Genomic DNA, 22057 nt, shown 5'->3' with positions numbered 1-22057 from the left:
ATTGCAATGTCTTCATTCATTCATTCAACAAACGTTTGCCCAGGACCGCCATGGGCTGGGCCCCACAGTTGGGATACCCCAGCAAACAAGACAGACACGATCCCACCCTTGTCAGCTCACAGTCTAGTGGGAAAGTGCCACTGAGCATGTAAAGAAAATACAATAGAATCAAATTAAGCCATTGTTTACTGTCTAAGGAATATTTCTCAAATAGGCAAAAAGAGAAGTTGAGTATTGAAAATGGGTAAGTTTGCTGCAACTGAACATTTTATTTTGCACCAAAGAAGGAAAATAGCCACTGCAGTCGAATTTGGGATTGAGTTCCATCACTTAGAAAGTTTCGTAGTATAGTCCGGTCTCAGTTTCGCCATCTGGAAACTGGGGATGACCGTGCACGTTTGTTGTGAGGGTAGTGTATGTGAACTGCGTAAGCCAGTGCCAGGCACGCAGAGGCTCCGTGAGGGGCACGTGATGGCCTTTCATTATAATTTTGTGTTACGCCCAATTCTGGATATGTGCGACTGAAGGGAAGAAAGATGAATGTAATCTGAAACAGTCCGTCCCTGTTTCAACAGAAAGAGGACTTGCCGGACCCGAAGGCCGTGGACCTGTATGAATTCCGCTTCAGCGACTTCCCCATTACTGAGCACGGGCTGATTAAGTGTGGGCTGCGGCTGTTTTTTGAAATAAACGTGGTGGAGAAGTTCAAAGTACCCGTAGAGGTCAGACGGTGTTTAATTTAAAATGCTGTGACATTCTCTTGCTGTGCTCCACTCGGGTTTCCCGGGGCTCAAAGGATTAACTTCAGTTTGGAGATTAAATTATTACTAACTTTGTAAATATAGCAGCTTAAACTCTGTAAACAAGACAACCTATCTTTTTAGATAAGATTTTCACGGACCTTCTGACCTTTAGAATCCTATTCCAAAGTCTGAGGGGTGTTGTCTTCTTCTGGGGACAGGTTCTGACCAGATGGATGTACACCGTGAAGAAAGGATACCGTTCTGTCACTTACCACAACTGGCGGCACGGGTTCAATGTGGGGCAGACCATGTTTACTTTGCTGATGGTAGGTACAGAGTGTCATAAATAACTGTAAACCTGCACATGGCCCACTTGAGCATGGCAAGAAGTGGATCCGGTCCATCATTTTATTTTATTTTTCCTTTTTTTTTGTTTTTTGTTTTGGTGAGGAAGACTGGCCCTGAGCTAACATCTGTTGCCAATCTTCCTCTATTTTATATGTGGGATGTCACCACAGCATGGCTTGATGGGTGGTACATATGTCCACGCTCAGGATCTAAACCCACGAAGCCCAGGCCGCCCAAGCAGAGCATGCGAACTTAACCACACCACTGGGCTGGCCCCAGTCACTCATTTTAGATCAGTAATTTTGGAATTCATGGCCACAATCCCATAAACCCCAAACTCCCCTGTACATGATGCCAGGGAACGTGGGTATCCAGTGCTTGGCTTGATCCCTCTGACATTTGTGTACTAACCTCCTTAAAGGAAAACTCAGTTACCTGCTGGGTTTCATAATTGCCCGAAATGAGCTACAATACTCACAAAAAGTAAAGCCAACTTGCTCTGAAAACACTGCAGCTCCCCTCCTCCGCTGCAGGCAGGCCTCACTGCACGTGCTGCAGAGGTGTCTGAATCCAAGTAAATATATATATGCTTCTTTAGACAGGAAGACTAAAGAAGTACTACACGGATCTTGAAGCTTTCGCCATGCTCGCTGCTGCTTTCTGCCACGACATTGACCACAGGGGCACCAATAATTTGTATCAGATGAAGTAAGTGAACACACGCAGCAACGGCGACGTACTAGTGACGTTTGAAGGTGCCTAAGGCTCCATCCTTTAGCCTGATCAGTTCCTCTTCGTCATGTTTAGGAATCGCAGGGCCGTGTTCTATTCCTTGCGAGCTTCGGCCCTCGTGGTGTCCACCCTTTCTCCCTGACTGCCTCCCCTTTCCTTCTGTTTCCATCTCCAAATGTGCCCCTGCCTTATTGGTAAATGCCTTCACTCCTTTTTTCAACTTCGTTTAATCCGAGTATTGAATTCCTACATTAATGTGCATTGATCTTAGGCTGACGCTCTTGTGTGTACATCCCTGGGTGACGCCCCCCAGCTCAAGCTAGGGAATATTTCTCCCTGGGCGCACCACCTCTCACGCCCCTGGTCCTTTTGTTTCTGCCGAACTCTCCTTCAGCTGGCCCTGCCTCTTAACATCATTGCCATCTTCCTCTCTTGCCTCCAGAAAGGGTAATAATAAGGGTGTGAGCTCTCAGCTCACACAGATTTGGGGTCACCGGATTCACAAGTTATTCAAACTTTCTAAGCCTCGATTTCATCATCTGGAAAATAAGAATTATAATACAGGTACTTCACAGGTAAGGTCGTTGTAAAGATTAAATGAGGTCATGCGTAGAAAACACTCTGCTCGTGGTAGGCTCTTGGCAGTTCATAAATATTAGGCATTATTATTATTGCTGTTATTATTATGTCATTGGCAGTCTTCAAAATTCATCAGCAATGCCCATGGCCAGCCGAGCTCCCTGATAGTGGTTTTTAAGATGCTCTATCTGCCTTAGCCATACTCCGTCCTCATCTCTGACACACGAACTACCCCTCTCTGGAGAGAGTGAGATGTTTCAGAGAGACTGCGCTCTGGAGTCTGGTTTTGTGGGGTCCAACTACTTCCTGGTTGAGGGATCTTGGGCAAATCACTTAGTCCACTTCAGATTTAGTTTCTTAACTGTAAATTGGCTGTGATATTGACCTCTCAAAGACTGTTGTGAGAATCAAATGAAATTCTAAATGTGAAACCGTATAGTAGTTGCTCAAGAAAAACTTATTCAATGAATGGAAAATGCTTGTGAGCAGTGAATTCTCACCTTCAGCAACTCTACCTATTGGGATTTGTCTTGAAAAGTGGATCTGCATTCTGGCTTTGGGCAAGGGCCGGCTTCATCTCGGGAGGTTCCAGCCCATGCCGGCCATTCTGCACTCCTGAACGCAAGTCTCCTGACCGTCACTGAGTTCTCTTCCTGCCTCCTAGTCAGTAGTGCATTAGTCAGTTCAGTTCCAAAGGAACTAATATTTATTGAGCATCTATTGTGTGCTAGAGATCAGACTAAGCGCTTGGTACCCATCACCTCGTTTAATCCTCACAGTACTCCCACATGGGAGGAACTCTTATCCCCGGCTTTGACTGATGAAGAAACAAGCTCAAAAGGGTACAGTCCACCTTGCCTTAGATTGAAAGAAGTAGCCGACTTGGCTGCAGCATCTCGCCTCCAGGTTTGCAGGAAGGATTCAGCCACATCCCTGACTTCTACTTTGGCTGGCGGGTGGGGTCTGTGTGGGTCCCTCTGTTTGTTGGTGACTGGCATGCTGAATTTCCTCTGCCATTTCTCTCTGTAAACTGGACAGCAGGAACATGTAGTGATGGCTTTGTTCTTTTATAGGTTTCTTTGTTCCTTTTTCTTGTTTAGTTTTTCAGTTCTCTTACCTTCGGTCTCCTTCACTCTCCCCCATCTTGTCCCAGAAGGAATGCAGTTATCCGAAAAAAATCTGAGGAATTTTAGAAATTTATCTCATCCCCCATCCCACGAAGGTCTCTCCTCCACTGTATTCCCTCCTGTGTCCTCTAGTCTATTTGATTATTTTCCACAGTGGAGAATCCACTTGCTCACAAGGCAGGCCATTCTATTTTTAGATGATTCTGACATTCTTCACAATATTGAACAGAAATTGGCCTCCCTATAACTTCTATCTGTTTGTCCTAGTTCATGTCTCAGGAGCTGACAAAATGCATATAATTTCTCATCCCCAGGCTATTCCTTCATATGTTAAAGAACTATCATTTCTCTCTCCCCTTTTCCTGGTTGAACACACCAAGTTGTTTTAACCAGTGCTTATATAAAGTTTCCATACGTATAATTCTTATTTGTTATTCTTCTCTGTACCCACTCCAATATCTTATGTCATTCCTAAGTGCACGTCTCGGGGCTTGACACTAATGCAGACATGATCTGACGCACTTTATATTTAATCCTAGTTAAATTTCATCTTCTTAATTTGATTCTTTATTCCACTCAAATGAAATTGCCATTTAAATTGCACTCTGTCAGCCAATGGATTAGTTATTTTTTCCAGGTTTTTATTATCTGAAAATTGGATAGTCATGATTTCCATCAATATTCGTTCAAAATCTATAAAATTGTGCATCAGGACAAAACTGGATTTGAACTTCATTCATTTTTTAAAAATCTCCAGTGCTGACACAGAGTTGGTATTTGAATATGTGTGAAAATTATGAGCAATTATAATATTGGTCAGACATAGTCTAATTGTTCCCTAACTGGAGGATTTGTTTACCAGACCTTTTAGTGGCTTGTTCATGACTCCTCCCCTCCTTAAAGTTCTGTTCTTTCTGAAATAAAATGAAATGTCTCTACTGAGGCTTCCACCCATATTTCTGATTTCTTCCGTCCTTAAAATTATTTATTCCATATTTCCATAACAAAGTCTTCACATCATCTATGTAGCCCTTTGACCTCATCCTCTCTCCATCTTTTCCTTTTTTCACCTTTTTCTTTGCTTTTTTTTTTTTTTTAAAGATTTTAGTTTTTCCTTTTTCTCCCCAAAGCCCCCCGGGTACATAGTTGTATATTCTTCGTTGTGCGTCCTTCTAGTTGTGGCATGTGGGACGCTGTCTCAGCGTGGTTTGATGAGCAGTGCTATGTCCACGCCCAGGATTCGAACCAACAAAACACTGGGCTGCCTGCAGCGGAGCGCACGAACTTAACCACTCGGCCACAGGGCCTGCCCCTCACCTTTTTATTTTCAATGTTGTTTCCCCTTCCTCAAAAAGAAAGAATTGAAGAAAGACAAGGTACCAAAGACTGAGGTCCCCACTTACATAAAACTGTGACCTAACCCTTAAGAAATGGGAAATTTAAGTTTAAATTTCTGTCACTGTCTTGAAAGAGGAAAGAAATTTTATTTTATAATCATTTTCATTTTGGTTCCTGGAAATTCTTAATCAACGCTTTCTGTGTGAAGAAACATAGGGTTTGCTACGTGGTCTGTAAGTCAGAGGCTCCAGAGAACCACCATAAGCTCCAGAGAACGTACAGATTTTAGATGCAGGGGGTGAAGCAAACGTTCTAGTTTAAGCAATTCAGTCATTTTATGCATTCAACAAATTAGGGTTTTTTAAAGGACATATTCTCATCTTCTAAATCTAAAAAATCTTTTCCAGTACATTACTTTTGAGCACTGAGTCATTAGGAGAGAAGGAGAGAGAATAAATGAAAAAATCCTCAGCTAGTGAAGATTCTGTGTTGTATTGACTTATGTGTAAGCTTTAAACAGCTAAAATTACAGCAAATCCTTTTCCTCTTAGATCCACGTCTCCATTGGCAAGGCTTCATGGATCTTCCATTTTGGAGAGGCACCACCTGGAGTACAGTAAGACTCTACTGCAGGATGAGGTACGTGAGCCTCTCTCTAGGCTGGCTCCCAAGCTCTGGATCAGCGCACTAACCCACAGAAGATGCTTATAAAGAAGATGGCCTTGAGTTACGGCAGTTGACAGTGTACCCATTATTGAAATCAATGAACAGAAATTGCTATACTGGAACAGTTTTTGAAAAACCAAGTTGGAAGTAGCAGAGATAGAGAAAAGAGCCATGGAAAGTCATAGAATCTCTGTGGGTCTGTGGGGAAAGAAGAAAAAACTTATGGTAGATGTGAGAGAGATCTGTGCACCCTAAAATATGTATGAATGCAGAGAAGAAAGGAGGCTCCATAACGAGTGATTTTCTTACTCATGGGGCCCACACTGGAAGGCGTTGTCTTTATCTTTGAGAAAGTCAAGTCTGGTAGTGGAGGCAGGCATGAAATTGGGCTATAAGACAGAATCTGACCACTGCCATCAGAAAGGCACTGAGTTAAGTTCAGAGAGTTCTGGAGGGAGATGCCACATACAGGACTGGGCAGACCATAGGGGAGAAGGAGGGCTGGACCCAGGGTGGCTTTTATGCAGGAAGTGGCTTGAGCTTGGTCTTGAATTCACTTAGTATGTGCTACTTACCTTCCATAGACGGTAGTCATTCTTCCTCCCTATCAATTTTATTTAAGAGGTATCTAGGCTTGTGGAAAAGTTGTGGATATAATCTAGTTATAGTTTTAAAAAAAATCTCTTGAGAAAGTTCCACACCAAAACTGGGTAAAATGAGTCATTATTAGATGGAGGGGAACCCTGTTTTGTCATAGAAGAAGAGGCTTGATTAGCATCACACACGCTCGTTAGGATCACTAAGCCCTCTGGAGAGCGCAGCTTTTCTCCGTTTCTATAAGAATCTTTTATTAAAGGCTCAGAGGAGAGAATACACTGAAATATGCCCAAGTTTAGAGACAACACTACATTCTTCAAGGCAATGAAAAGCCAAGCGGGAAAACTTGTAAGGCAGAGTGACCAGGCAGAAAAGTGGAAACAGAAAAAGAAATACTTGAGTGTTTTTAATAGCCTGTGATCGAGGCTGTGCCCAGACACAGGGACCTGGACCAACTGCGCAGGAACGTGGATTTCACAGGGCGGCGGGGCAGGCTGTGAAAAACAGATCCTGGGCTTCATTTCACACTCACTGACTGGGCTCTCTGCGGGTCGGGCCCAGGAATCTGCATTTTTAATAAGAACTTTAACAACTCTGATGTACAGCCAGAACCTCTCCCTGCAGTAGAATTTACACCATAAAAGTGATGATAATATCTGTTCCATGAAAATTAGAAGGAGTAGAATTGAAAGAAGATAAGAGTAAATTGTTCTTACCCAATTTCTTATGAGTCTTTGTTTTACTGTTGGGGACAATCTTGTATTTTCGAGTAAGAATTTTCTATACAATCCGCTATGTGATACCAAAGGCAGGTAGTGTCAAATAGAATTTATCATTTAATTTTACATTTACTTACTAAAGGAAAATATCTTTTAAAACTACAGCCAAATATTGAAATGTTTGACATTGGAGCACTCCTAGTATGTCGTATGTTTTTCCTTTTGGGATTTGAGAGTTTATAACAGAGTTACGGTTTTCCATCTTAATTTTTTTTTTTTAGTGTTATTTACCCTGCAGTCCTAACTGGCTTTGATGGCTATATAAAGGCGTATTATTCTTTCTAAAAGGAATATTGCATCCCGGTAATCCATACCACCCTGGCGAGGACCTGTCTACCATGCTATTCGACCTGCCAATTGCAGACCTTTTAAGACCTGTAAATAGCGTCGCCAGGCAATGCAATCACAGAGCTTTTTATGACCAGGCCAATTGAACACGGAAAGAAATGAAATCTTTAGCCATCAGATGTTCTTTATACATTTTTGGAAGACAGTGTAGTTCTTCTACTTATTTATTTTTTGTATAAAGAAAATATTTACATTAAAAAAAACTTTAATTTTTTTAAATAAGAGAAATCCTTAGGATTTTCCAGCAATTTTGACAGTTTGCGGGCATGACTCAGACATTTTGTTTGCGTATTATAAGGCTTTGACCTAAAATGTCCGTATAGCTCAGTAGAGTTGGAGTCAGTGCTTTGAGGATTAAATCACCTGTATTCTAACCAGACAGAGATCGACCCTTGAACCTGTGCTAGACAGAAAACGCTTCTTAGTCAAATTTGTAAGAGTATAGATTTTAATACTGTAGCGTACTGTAGAAATGACAAAATAAATTGCTCAGCGTAAATAACAGAACCCGTTTATTATTCAGAACACTTCTTTATGACGTTTATGATCATTTTACTTACGGTTTTTCATGCCAACTCCATTTTGTACAAAGAAGCCATGAAGAAATGACCACATCTTGTGTGTGGTCACCAGTGAGCCAGGAACGTGTTGGCCACCTTCTCTCAGGGGTGTGGCAGCTACCACGTTGAAGACGTGAGCTGCCTGTGCTTTCTCTGGCCTCACCAGAGAGCCCTCATCAGAATGAATTAGAGCCATTTCTGCCTACCTTGGTGTGCTACACAGAATTTCTATTTTTATTGCCATTTTAATAGTAGGGAAAGAACAAAAATAGACTCTTTCTGATGGCAAGTGAAGCCAGCTGGGCAAGTGGGGGCCCAGATGGAATGGGGCTGGGGGTTAGGCCTCCAATTATGTAGATATTGAGTTTCCTTTGCTATTCATGTCTAGTATATTCTTTATAGCCTTTTTTATATATTTATTCTTTTCCATTTTGTTTTGTTTAATTTCCTCAATCTTATGGGCTATGTCCCCCAACATTTAAGTTGTTTATTCTCGGCAGCTTTTTTTTTTTTTTTTTTTGAGGAAGATTAACCCTGAGCTAACATCTGCTGCCAATCCTCCTCTTTTTGCTGAGGAAGACTGGCCTTGAGCTAACATTTGTGCCCATCTTCGTCTACTTTATATGTGGGACGCCTACCACAGCATGGCTTGCCAAGTGGTGCTATATCCGCATCCGGGATCCGAACTGGTGAATCCTGGGCCGCTGAAACGGAACATGTGCACTTAACCGCTGTGCCACCGGGCCGGCCCCATCTGGGCAGCTTTTAATGTGAATTTCATCAACTATAATGCTTTTATTTTCAGTTTCATTTTTTTATTCTACTACTGAGCTTCACTAGTTCATTTTTAATTTTACTATTGTTATCTGACAACATCGTCTTTGAATTCTTATGTATTTGAGACAATGGAGAATTATTGGTGTGAATTTTTCATGTTTCACTCGATATTTCCTTTGATATATTTTTTACCTGTCTTTTATTTGTGTTCCTTTCTTCCTTTGTTTTTTCTTAAGGTTTGGGGGAGTGTATGAATACACTACCTTTATTTATTCAGTCAACCATTGAAAGACATTTACATGATTTCTGATTCAGGGCTATTACGTATAATGTGGCTATGAGTATGTAGTATGTGTCTTTTCATGAACACGTGCATGCATTTCTGATTGCCGTATACTTGGGAATAGAATTGCTTGGCCACAGGTGTGCGTATGTTCCGCTTTAGTGCGTATGGACAAACAGTTTTGCAGAATGGTTGTACTAACATACGTTCCTATCGACAGTCAGTTCCAGTTCTCTGCATCCTCTCTAAAATTTGGTGCCTTCCCTCTTTCTCATTTTAGTCATTAGGGGATGCAGTATTATTGCATGGAATTTAATTTGTATCAAATTAAATAGCATTGATCAATACCTATGAGATACAGTTTCATACGTTTATTGGCTTTTTGATATTTTTGGGGTTGCTTGACTTTGCTTTCAACTTGATTTGTGGGAATTCTTTATATATTCTGGTTTACATGTCTTTTGTTGGATATGTGTATTGCAAATATCTTCTCTCTCTCTCTGTGTTGCCTTTTCACTCTCTTAATGGTGGACTTTGGTGACTAGAAGTTCTTGATTTTAATATAGTCCATTTGATCAAAATTTTTAGGAGTAGCTCTTTTTTTTTCCCCTCTTAAAAAAATCTTTGCTACTCAAGGTCACAGAGATATTTTCCCCTAAAAGTGGTATTGTTCCTCCTTTCTCATTTAGATCCACAATCCTTTTATAATTTATACGTGGTGTGAGGTAGAGATCAAGACACATTCTTTTCCATGTGAACCTAGTACCATTCATGTAAAAAGTCACCCTTTTCCACCACACTTCAGCGCTACTTTTGTCATAAAGCAGGTAACTGTACAGGCGTGACTCCATTTCTGCCCTCTATGCTATTCCACTGATCAGTTTCTTTCTCCTTTGTCAATACCGTGTTATCTTATTTACTATAACTCTGTAATAAGTCTTAATGTCTTATGGCATAAATTCTCTAGCCTTGTTCTCCTTCAAGATCATCTTGGCTTTTATTAACCTGCCTTGGCTTTTATTAACCTTTCGCATTTCCGTAATATCAGTTTATCAACTTACAAACACACACACACATACACAAACCTGTTGGTATTTTGGTTGGAATTACATTGAGTCTGTAGGTTCTTTTGTGGTCTTTATGCAGGGGTTTTATCCTATTCCCTATTGGAAATTACTCGTCCCTTAATGGAAACAGCTCTCCGCTGAAGAATACAGGGAGAGAAGGGTGGGAATGAACTGAGGAAATCGTCAGCTTCCTATTTATTATCTCCAACACTCTTTCACCAATTCTATTTCTTTTGTGTGGGGAGCACACCTCTTTTATTTTGGTTTTCCAGAAGTTGGTAAGGCCTGTGTTGAGCAAAGTCCACAAAGCTACAGGCTCCCTGTGTTAGGATCTGGCCATTGCTGTCTGCCTTCGTCACTTCTTGTTACCCATGGCTTTCTCTTTGGCCCAGGAGACTAAGCAGTAGGAGTCAGTACAAATGTCTATCAGCATAGCTTTTCCATCAACTCCTCCTGGGCCCCTGTTCTGTGGTGTCAAACTGGATCTTCAGGGACAGCCTGATGCCCCTTGTGTGCTGTCCACATCCTGAGACCTCTTGCTCTAATTAAGGTATCACGGATTCTGCCTTTGCTAACTTAAAAAAAAATTGCATATGTATGTATGTATTTAATCCTCATTTTTTTCCAAAAAGGATTTAATGGAGTTTCCAAAAATACATATAACGTTAGAGAAAAAGAAAACGGTGGCTAATGGAAAAATAAGATGAAGCATAGTAAAGGCCCCAACTGTGCATAGTGAGGTATAAACATTTGTTAGACATGGGCCACAAATTTGGTCAAGAGCTTTTTAGCAAGTGTACAAAACACAAGCAGGCTCTTTTATACGAATCTATATCCATAGCTTAAAAAGAAACCACTTAGGAGCTCTCCTTTTAGGAAACTTAGCTATGAAAGGAAGAAAAGAGAAAATGTAAAAGAATATGGAATTAAGAAAGGGTTTTTCAATCAGGAGACCTGTACATGTTTTTCGATGAAAATGAGAATGAGTGAGAAAAAAAGATAGGTGAAATTCAGATATATTGTGCTATCAACAGAGGAAGCCGTGCTGAAAAGTTAAAGGTACACCCATTTTTCTTAATTATACCAATTTTAAAAGTATGTCATTCTTCTTCCTTTTTTTAGTCTAATATTAATTTACTTTATAAAGTGAAAGACCTTTTGACAATCTGTCAGCTTTAACACAGTTGTTTCATTATTTTGGATTGGAAAAAGGTATGACTTAAATGGAGTATGACAGTGCTAGTCCTTTTTATTTTTATATCTTTCTTTATATACATAGCTTTTTCTCTCACACACATGTATATTTGGCAAATAGCGACAGGTATCCAGGTTTACAAATATGAGCAACATGCATTAAAATAATTGGTACATAAAAAATAAATATTGATTCATTTGATCGATGGTTGTAGATTATGCACTCTGTCCAATCTGACACTTGGTGGAGACAAGAAGGCCTATCCTAAGGGATTATTTATTTAAATTCAGCAGCCTGTTTTTCTCCTCTGCTAATCTTAATATTTTTTTGTGTGAGGAAGATTGGCCCTGAACTAACATCTGTTGCCAATCTTCCTCTTTTTGCTTGAGGAAGACTGTTGCTGAGCTAACATCTGTGCCAGTCTTCCTCTGTTCTGTCTGTGGGATACTGCCTCAGCATGCCTTGATGAGCAGCGCGTAGGTCTGCGCCTGGGATCCGAACCTGCGAACCCTGGGCCACTGAAGTGGAGTGCAGGAACCTAACTGCTACGCCACCAGGCTGGCCCCTATAATGTTTTTATTTGGTTCTTTTTCCTAACCATTTTTTTGTGTGTATTTTAATTTTATTTTTTAAAATTACACATGTTTAAGGTGTGCAACATGATGTTTTGATATGCATATACATAGTGAAATGATTACTACAGTCAAGCTAATTAACAAATCCATCTCCTCACACTGTTACCTTTTTCTGTGTGTGTGTTGAGAACACCTGAGATCTACGCTCTTAGCAAATTTTCAGTATACAATGAGTATTAAAATGACTTCATGTGCTATTAATTTGTCTAAAAGTTGAAGGCATTTCCACACAGCTCCCTTTCTCCCCAGTGCCTCAGTCAAGGATGGCTTTAAGTGTTCCTGGATCTACAGAGTATGTGTCGGAAGCACTCATACACATTACTTTTGGAACATAACAATGTATATCAGTGGATAAAGAAAGGCTGCTACTTGCTTTTGCAAATATGCTGCTGGGTCACCACCAGTCCAAAGGAAGACCACCAAAATCAGGAGCAGGTTCAGTGGGATTAAAATTCCAAATGCCCCATTTACTCCTCCTTTTTCCCCCGCCAATCCAGACCAGGTTGAAAATACCCTATATCCAGAAAATTGGGTCAGAGATCACACCCAAGGGGCTGCTGTGAACTGTCTCAAGAAGGAAGTTGGTTTTGATGTAGACAAGCTTTCTTTTTGTTTATTGTAATTTGGCATGATCATCAACAGCCATTTTTTCCATTCTATCAGTTTAAAAAGACTAACTGTAGTTGCTATTATGAACTCATTATTTTAACAAAAAATATCACAGCTTCCCTTTCTATTATTTATATCTGCTGTGTAAAATACCATTTTTCTTGTCCTGGATGTTTGTTATAGAAAGATGACTTTGTATAATATATAGTATAGTATTGAAAACTTGAGTTCTTGTCCATTTCTTGCTTTTTAACATTTCAATCTCCTCGAATGACAGAGAGCCATATTTGGTCTTGGGTTTGTAATTCTGTTTTAACTTGGAGCTAGCTTCAAAACTTTGTATAACAATAATAATGATACAGCAATAATTAAATTTTGTAGCAATTGACAGTTTTGAAATGCATTCCCAGTGACCGTCTCATTTGAGTCCACATTCCACAAACATTTAACGGTCGTAGACAGTGCTAGCGAGTTAGCAGCGCAGCTGTTATCCTTGTTTAAGAAAACAAATACTCACAGATGTTAAGTGACATGTCCAGGATTATTTAACTACCAAGCGGTGAAGCTGGGAACCGAACCTGGGCTCCTTGTTGCGAGGCAGTGCGGTGCCGTGCTGCCTTGGCTTAGATACCAGCCCTGCCGTGTACTAGCTGTTTAACCTTAAGCAAGTTACTTAACCTTTCTGCTCTGTGGCTTGTTGTGAGGTTAAGCGTCTTCATAAAGCACTTAGAACAGTGCCTAGTAAGTGGTATACCTTGTGTGAATGTTTGCTATTGTTATTTGGGGCTTAGTCCAATATTCTTTTCTAAATTTTGCTGCCTCTGTCTCTAGGTAGGTTAATAGACTATTTCCTCTTTCTTTCCAGTGGAATTTTTCTGTATTTCGTAGAAGTCAACAATTTCATAGCTGTCAACTTCATTTGGCAAAACCACTATACATCCGTCCTTTGGCCTGTATGCCTAAAATGGTGTACTTGAAATATCAGACCTTTTGTAAACCACTCCCAGGGGGTGGCCCGGTGGCAGAGTGGTTAAGTTCGCCCGCTCTGCTTTGGTGGCCCAGGGTTCGCAGGCATGGGTCCCGGGTGAGGACCTACACACTGCTCGTCAAGCCATGCTGAGATGGCATCTCACATAAAATAGAGGAAGATGGGCACAGGTATTAGCTCAGGGCCAATCTTCCTCACACACAAAAATAAACAAACAAAACCTCTCCTAGATTCGCAGTCTCACTTTCTAGAACACTAAGAAACGAAGCTGATCCACATGTGAAGAGAGTATCAGTGTGAAACTCTTTGAAGAAAGGTCTAGTTAAGTCTTTGTAAAATATAATTGCAAGAAAACATTTGAAGAACAACTTGGGAGGATTTCATTATTTTTTCCTGTGTACACATGAGTAGTAGTATAATTTGCAGAAGTTTTCCAACAGTTTCTATAATCACTCTGAAATTATCTGGTGGGTAATTCAACATGTCTAACAATTCGACATCTACCAGGCATTCTTTATTAAAGCTTCTCAATTAATACAAGCAAATTTTAAGTCTATTGTTATTTTTTTAAATGGTCCTGGAAAAAACACTTATATTTACTCCAAAAACTTATACATTGATTACAGGAATATTTGCTCATAGTATCTCCTTTTATAGTTTAAATTACCTTACTCAAAGCACAGTAGGGGCGTAACTTAATCGAAGAGAGAAAATTGAAAGCAAAAAAAGTGAGAGAAAGACCTAGTTTTTCTTCTCTCTATAGTAGAATAGTCTTTATTTTGTTAAGCATTGTTTGGTTGTTTGTTGAATGAAAGGCAACTTAATGATTGCACTTTGTGAATTTTCATCTTACAGAGTTTAAACATCTTCCAGAACCTAAATAAACGCCAGTTTGAAACAGTTATTCATTTGTTTGAAGTTGCAATAATAGCAACTGACCTGGCTTTATACTTCAAGTAAGTACGGAACCCCCTTGCACTCTGGGTAGTTCTGCCTTCTGTAAATGGTCCCTTGCATTAAAGTTCAAAGGCATTTATTCATTTTCCTTTTGGATTATCAATAGAATACTCTCAAGATGAATGATAGTGAATTTACTAGACGTCTGGAAACATGTTTTAAAAAGCTAAGCCCCTAATATTAATTAGTTTGTTATCTGAAGAAGTTTGAATTGAAGAATATGCAGCAAGGTTGGTACACTGCCAGAAGAGTGACGCGCCAAAACCTTACGAGGTGGCTTTGTGTCATGGTGAATTCCTCATGGTTCAGAGTCTGGTATGTAGAGCTGCAGGCATAGACATTTCATCCTGCCCGAGTCTGGGGGCTGAAATATGTTGGCGATACTGATGCACATTAACCAAACTCACAAGATTCTGACTTATATACAGCAGAGCACCAGCCTATTTATAATACTAATAATTACCGAGGAGACCAGATACTCTAATCTTCTGCATGCTTTCTTGTCAGTGAACTATAAAGTTGCTTGCCAAAAATGCATTAGGACAAGATAACTAGTTATAGAATCTAAACATTTAAAGACTTGAATGGGCAGTATCAAATTGTGCCTCTCGGATCCTTCTTAATTAAAAATTTAATTTTTACATAGTTCAGACATGAAGACAGATACTTAAAATAATATAATTGATATCCAAATATCCATGACCCAGATTCAACAAATGCTGAGATTTTGCCACACTTGTCTTAAATCTCTCTTTTTTTTTTTTAAGGAGAAAAAAAGTGATGCAGTGAGGCATCACACCCCTACTCCACCATGAAAAACCCCTTTTTCTCCCTCACAGATGTCACTTTCCTCAGGTTGATGCGTGTTTGTTCTTTCCTCCCATGTTTTGTATGGTGTTGTGTGCTTTAAAATTTTCCGTAAATGGTGTCATACTGTACATACCTTTCTGCAACTTGATTTTTTCACGCACTATGTTTTAAAGATTTCCCTTGATGGTAAATGGAGATCCAGCTCGTTCATTTTAACTGTATATTCAACTGTACGAATACACTATGATTAACTTAGCCATTCTTCTATTTGTGGACATTTAGATTACTTCTAGTTTTTCATCATGGCCTTCAATCCTTCATTGTGCCTCCTTATAGATACATGACAGTGTCTCTAAAATACACACTTAGAAATGGGATCGCTGTAGGGTTTGCATATCTTCCATTTTATACCGCATTGCAAAACTGCCCTCCTGACTCGTGCCAATTGAAACTCCCACCAGCAGAGTTCACGTTCCTGTTATCCCATACCTAGATGACTCTTGATCTGGGCACATTTAATCTACTTATTTGTTGGTTTTGTTAATCTGAGTATGAGATGGCATCTTATTGTTGTTCACATTTGTATTTTCTTGTTTACCAGTGAGATTGAGCATCTTTTCATATATCTTGGGATCTAATTTTTTGTTGGTTTTATGCATTACATCATCTTATCACAGCTTTGGCCTTTATGTGTATGTTATGACCTCTTTGTCACATGAAACCTGTAGTTTTAAGGTATTCACACTTATCAGTTTTTTCCCTTTATGGTTTGTGCTTTTGCTGTTTTAAACCCTTTCTGTGCCAAGGTTACATGGTCGTTCCCTGTTCTCTTATCCCCTGGACCCTTAGATCCACTATGTGGACATCTGATGCAAAGTGGGAACACGAAGTCTGAAAAGTACTTATTAAAGATACCTTTTTATCTCTGGTCTTACATGCTAAAACTGTTGCACAGCTGTATCTTTTTTAGGAAGAGAACCATGTTTCAAAAAATTGTTGATGCTTGTGAAAAAATGGAAACTGAAGATGAGGCCATCAAATATGTAACAATTGATCCAACCAAAAAAGAGATCATCATGTGAGTAGTCAGAATTGTATCCCTCTTTGGGCAAAAATAGCTTATTTCAGATTTCTATTTTAACCGTTTTTGCTTCCTTCCAAAGGGCGATGATGATGACTGCATGTGACTTGTCAGCTATAACCAAGCCCTGGGAGGTGCAAAGTCAGGCGAGTACAGCTCCGTGTCCTTTCCTGTCACACTCTCAGGTACTGTCTAGGCCCCAGGGAAGAGTGAACACGAAGACATCTGCCAGCCTCAGAAGTTTGTTATTGCTATCAATTCTATGACTATAGGTTTTGTCAACGATTATCTTTCATTACCCTGGACTTGTCTTCTAAGACAACTGGTTTATCATTTTAAAACAAGAAAAAAGGAACTTGAGAAGTTAAGACAAAAATAAAATGTTCCCTGTTAGGTTTCTGTTAACGAAGAAAGGCAACTAGCTCTCAAGCGCTCACAAATCTCAGTGAGATAAGAGGTCATTGGGTCGGCCCCACGACAGGCCGACAGAAGGAAGCTTGGAAAGAAAATGCTTTTTGAAAAGAATTCCTTATCATTGAACAGGCTGTGAAAAGTTTCTCTAGAATTATTTAGGGAATGTCTGAGTTTTTAGTAGAGGAGCTAAATGAGCACCAGACAAGGAGGAGCCATTAGTGCTTTCCTCTATCAAGGGTGGTTGGCTCCTACCATCTCTTCTTCAACGTGCTGTCAACTAGAGACGGCACCGTCTGTGAGTTCAGGTTTAAGGGTGCCTTCCACAGAAGTTCTTCCCCAACCTTGGGGAGAGTGGGGAGCCACTAGTTCACCTCTTGATTTCTTACAACTTGGTTGAAAGAAGCTTCTCTTTTTCCCTCAGTAACCTCTAGGGAAAACCCTAAGGAGAAGAGAGGTCGGAATTCACTGGGTTCAACTCTGAATGTGATTAATATTTGTAAAGATAGAATAATTGGATCCATTAAGTCCACAACCAGACACTCGTGCTTCTTTCACCGTGACACGCCTGCTCTTCATCCTCTAGTCTTTACACAATCACCCAAGCCAGAAAGCTGGGGTCTTGCTTGAGTCCATCTCCCCCCTTTCAAAATCACTCCTGTCTCTCATCCTTGCTCCCACCTTAGTTCAGCCTTTCCTCCTCGTCTGTCACAACTGTGGCGGTAGCCTCCTAAGTGGTCCTTTCATCATTATCTCCCCAACCTTCCTGTTGCTGGGATCGTTTATAAATAGAGCTCTTCTCAGCCACTCCACCACTTAAAAGCCTTGTAAACTCCCCATTGCTGGAGGTTTTCCACCTTTTTTAAAAAAATGAAGTAAAGTCCATTTTCCTCCTACAAAAAGTTGTACAAAGGTCACTTTATAAAAGAGAACAGAACAAAGTTACCTTATCTTAAATCTCTCTTGGCCTCTGCCTTCTTGGGCTACCAGTACACTCTGGAGGAGCCCTAGGGCTCAAAGGATGAGAACCACCCGCCTAGAGAATTAAGTTCAAACTCCCCAGCAAGGCTCACGTGACCTGTCACCACCGGCCCTTAACCCACCCTCCCTGTTTATTTCCCTCACTTTCTCCCCTGTCACTGCCTCACACTCTGGGATCCTACTCAAACGCTGTACTTTCCGTTTTATCTCTGATCTTTACTCCCTTCTCCTTGATCCACAGCACTTCATACTATTACTATCACAGCACTTGCCACATTGTTTACATGACTGTCACTAGACCGAGAGCATTTTCAGGAAAAAGGTCACATTCTATTCCTCTTGGTAAGCCTGGCTCATGCCAACGTAAGGCAGATAGCAGGTGTTCAATAAACTTGATAGATATTGGGTTTTAAAAAACTGTATAGATTAACCCTCAAATATCCTCACACTGTAATCAAAAAAAGCTGTGTTCTAATCTGTGTGTGCATGTGTGTGTGCGTGCCCACAGGCAGATACACAGACGGTCCTCACCTTAAGATGGTTCCACTTGACAATGGTGTGAAAACAACTCACATCCAGTAGAAACTGTGCTAGAAACTGCATCCTTACATATCACTCAGTAACAAAATGCAAATTCTCTATTAATAAGTCACTTCCGTGAACCAAGTCTCTCTTATTTGCAGGTGGCACTTATGGTTGCAAATGAATTTTGGGAACAAGGAGATCTGGAGAGAACAGTGCTGCAGCAACAACCTATTGTAAAAACCTTGACATAAAAATGCACTACTTATTACGCATTATCACTACAAGTCAGTCTATTTTGTTCACTGAATCTTAGAAAACTATCTTTAAAGGATTTATTTCTCTTTCTAGCCTATGATGGACAGAAACAAAAAAGATGAACTACCTAAACTTCAAGTTGGATTTATTGATTTTGTTTGTACTTTTGTATATAAGGTAAGTAACCAAACATATTCGAGTGAAATATATAACCATCTGGATGAGAATTCTTCTTTCAAACTGTAACCAAAATCAAAAAGTCACCCACATGGAAAGCCATTAGGAGTGTCCTTGTTTCTCCAGTGTTTGAGCTATTCCCTAATCTTTCATTCAGGGGTGGACTGAAAGGTGAAGGAACTCAGATGTGAGCAAACCAAACGGACTGACTTAGGCAGGAAAGTTTCCATGGCACTGAGTTCCACTCATTTTAGCAGCTCTGAGCACTGTAACAATTCCTTACAGCTCCTTTTCTGCATATGAAAAATATTGAAAATCAACTACATGATTTAGGTAGTTTCTGACCTAAGATTCTCTCTAGGAATTCTCAAGGTTCCACAAAGAAATCACACCTATGCTGAGTGGTCTTGAGAATAACAGAGTGGAGTGGAAATCCCTAGCTGATGAGTATGATGCAAAGATGAAGGTAATTGAAGAGGAGTTGAAAAAGCAGGAAGAAGGAAACGCTATCGAAAAAGGTTAGATGTAATCTTGTTTTTGCTTCTTGTAAAGTAGCCAGAAGTCAGGCTGAGCTTAACCTCACATGATAAAAGCATAAACAGTGAAAGCAAATTGGAAACTTGCTTTCCTGTACACAGACTGGTAATTATAAGAAGGTGATGGGTGGTTTTCAGATTTTTTCCCCCAAACAAGAGCTTAGGTATAATTCCAGATGGAAGTGACTGGTCCAGTTGAAGTAGGGGTTGGGGTTAGGCTTCTTCAGCCACCTAGAAGGTGGCTCCTGGGTGTACCTCTGCAGAATACGGAGTTTTTAGAAATAATATGAAAACCATAGAATCAGTGGGATCAGAGTTAAGTGAGAAAATAATTTTAATCCCAACAGTATGCATTAGCTGTGAGACTTTGGGCAACTTGCTTAACCTCTCTGAACTGAATATTCATCTCTAAATACTGAGGTTTTACAGATCTCCAGCCTCACTTCCAGACTTAAGGAAGCTCTACATGTAAAGTGAAGCTGGCCAGCCGAGCGGGGTGACCTGAGTGGTACTCCAGGACTTTGCCTGTGCCTCAGATGTCTCCGCCCTGTGCTGTTTTTCCCGATGAAGTTTCTACTCCTGAAGTCTTTCTGTTAGGTTTAACATTATCCTCAGAAAGCCTCTGTTAAGATGCTTAGAATCAACTATTAGTTCATGAGATGACGCAAATGTCATCTTGAAGTGGAATGCTAAAGTCACGGCTTCGTATTTTGTCTTGAGAGTTCAGCACTCAAGAGGTTTTGTAAGAAATTGTTGTTTAACAAAGAAATCATCTCTATCTGGAAAGGCCTTGTAAAACAGAAGATACAACATTCCTTTTAGATGTTTCTATTGTGTTTGGTGTATTTTAAAGAATTCAGAGAGAGAGAAAGTATTCGCTTAGAAGGTTAAGGATGTCCTTCAACAGAATAAAAATGGGAGTTTCTGACACCTTGATATCCGTTCACTTAGGTATTTATCGAGGGTCTATTCTGTACAAGGCCCCGTGTTAGGCAGGCCCTGGGAAAGGGGTTCCTTGTCTCACAGAGCTGACCATCTGGTGGGGGAGCTAGACATCAAACCAGAAAATGGACAATTGATTATCTAACTATAACTCTCAGAGCAAGCATGAGGTGTGTACCTGGGGCACTGGGGAAGGATTTCCTGAAGAAGGATGCTTATGCTAATCTCTAAAGACAGTAGGCTTGGACTAAGAAAGGAGGAGGGGTTGGAGAGGAAGGGAACGAACAGAATATGCACAAAAGCCTTGAAGTGGACATAACCTTGATGCAGCTGAAGAACTTAAAAAATTGGTTTAGTTGGAGTCTAGAGAGCAAGGGGGGCCAAAGTACCAGATGAAGCCGGTAACGCTGGCAGCTCTGCCCAGAGCCTGTTGCCCTGAAGGCCTTGCTAAGGATTTGTCCTCCAGAAGAGGCAGGGGAAGTCGTTAAAGGGATTTAAACAAGAAAGCGATAAGATCTGATTTGCATTTCAAAAAGATGATAGAAGTAGTAATTTGTACTGAGTGAGTGAAAAGCAAAGGTATTTCCTAGTGCAATTACTCTCTATCTCAATTTTATGATGAACAGGGTATCAGGTCTTGTCAGTGGCTCCTGACATTTTCTTTTCATAGTCAGTATATTGGATATGGATCTTTGTACTTCATTTGCATAAAAAATACTTCTGAATTTGTTTCCTACTACACTGACAAGTCTCTGTGAACCAAGAACATTATTTTGTATCTCCAGACGACAAGCTTTGTGCCTGGCACAAAGCAACAACTCAGATTCCCAGACTGCATAGTTCAGTGGCTCTCTTAAAAAACAGATGTTTAGGGGCTGGCCCCGTGGCCGAGTGGTTAAGTTCGCGCGCTCCGCTGCAGGCGGCCCAGTGTTTCGTCAGTTCGAATCCTGGGCGCGGACATGGCACTGCTCATCTAACCACGCTGAGGCAGCATCCCACATGCCACAACTAGAAGGACCCACAACGAAGAATATACAACTATGTACCGGGGGGCTTTGGGGAGAAAAAAGAAAAAAATAATAATAATAAAATAAAAAAAAATTAAAAAAAAAACAGATGTTTAATTGGCTAATCATTTATTAGATTCTTTTCTTAAATGGACCAATTCTGAATATGAATTCAAGTTTTTAAATGGTCAAACTCTTAGTACTTGCTGTAAGTTAAATCTATTAATTAGGCTATAAAGTTGACATTAATATCATAAGAATGTTAGAATAAAAACACTATATATCCACTGACTCCCAATAATACTGCTTTTCTCCTTTTTACTAGCTGCAGAAGATTCAGGAGGTGGTGGTGATGACAAAAAGTCCAAAACATGTCTAATGCTCTAACAGTCCAACTGGTCTAAATTTCAAATATTCTATCTACTTTTGAAGACAGAAAACGTTCAAAGAACGTCTGCAAATTTCATTCAGCAAACCATCAAGTAACAGAGTAAGAGGATCTTCTGAAAAGCTACCCTTGTGACCATCAAGAGAAAATATATTGCTAGCCTGAAAACCCTGAGGGTCAAATAAAGTTCAACAAAAGTGCAAAGTAAGATGAAAATAGGTGCATTTTTGGTGCCAATTTGTTTTAAATTAAAAATATAAAATCCTAAAACTAGTCACCACTTCTTTTTTTGCAAGTTCTCCTTAATTGTATTCATTTGCTAGGGCTACTGTAACAGAGCACTACAGACCACGGGGCTTCAACAACAGAAATTTGTCTTCTCACAGTTCTGGAGGTCCAAGGCCAAAGTGTTGGCAGGGTTGGTTTCCTGTGAGGCCTCTCTCCCTGGCTTGTAGATGGCCGTCTTCTCCCTGTGTCTTCACATGGCCTTCCCTCTGTGTGTCTGTCCTAATCGCCTCCTCTTACAAGGACACAGTGCTATCGGATTAGTCCTGCTCATACGACCTCATTTTACCTTAATCACCTCTTTAAACACCCTATCTCCAAATAGTCACAT

General features: G+C 40.2%; 1 protein-coding gene across 3 annotated transcripts in view; it reads left to right on the top strand.

Moving 5' to 3' along the window:
- The window catches only part of PDE6C (phosphodiesterase 6C), a 49125-nt gene extending 27578 nt beyond the window's left edge, over positions 1-21547 (top strand). The window contains exons 13-23 of one of the 3 annotated variants that reach the window (XM_070486971.1): positions 576-722; positions 962-1069; positions 1690-1799; positions 5419-5506; positions 14227-14327; positions 16094-16216; positions 16302-16365; positions 18295-18369; positions 18485-18568; positions 18930-19086; positions 21379-21547. In XM_070486971.1, the coding sequence (XP_070343072.1) occupies positions 576-722; positions 962-1069; positions 1690-1799; positions 5419-5506; positions 14227-14327; positions 16094-16216; positions 16302-16365; positions 18295-18369; positions 18485-18568; positions 18930-19086; positions 21379-21440 (1119 nt within the window). In that variant the 3' untranslated portion in view covers positions 21441-21547. The remainder of the gene's footprint in view (positions 1-575; positions 723-961; positions 1070-1689; positions 1800-5418; positions 5507-14226; positions 14328-16093; positions 16217-16301; positions 16366-18294; positions 18370-18484; positions 18569-18929; positions 19087-21378) is intronic. The other 2 variants (XM_014862961.3, XM_070486977.1) reach the window with 2 other exon arrangements.
- The last annotated feature ends 510 nt before the right edge of the window (positions 21548-22057 follow it).

The sequence above is a fragment of the Equus asinus genome, chromosome 2 (genome assembly GCF_041296235.1).
Source record: "Equus asinus isolate D_3611 breed Donkey chromosome 2, EquAss-T2T_v2, whole genome shotgun sequence".
Classification (NCBI taxonomy): domain Eukaryota; kingdom Metazoa; phylum Chordata; class Mammalia; order Perissodactyla; family Equidae; genus Equus; species Equus asinus.
The sequence above is the reverse complement of the archived record's forward strand: the minus strand, read 5'-3'. Positions and strand labels throughout refer to the sequence as shown.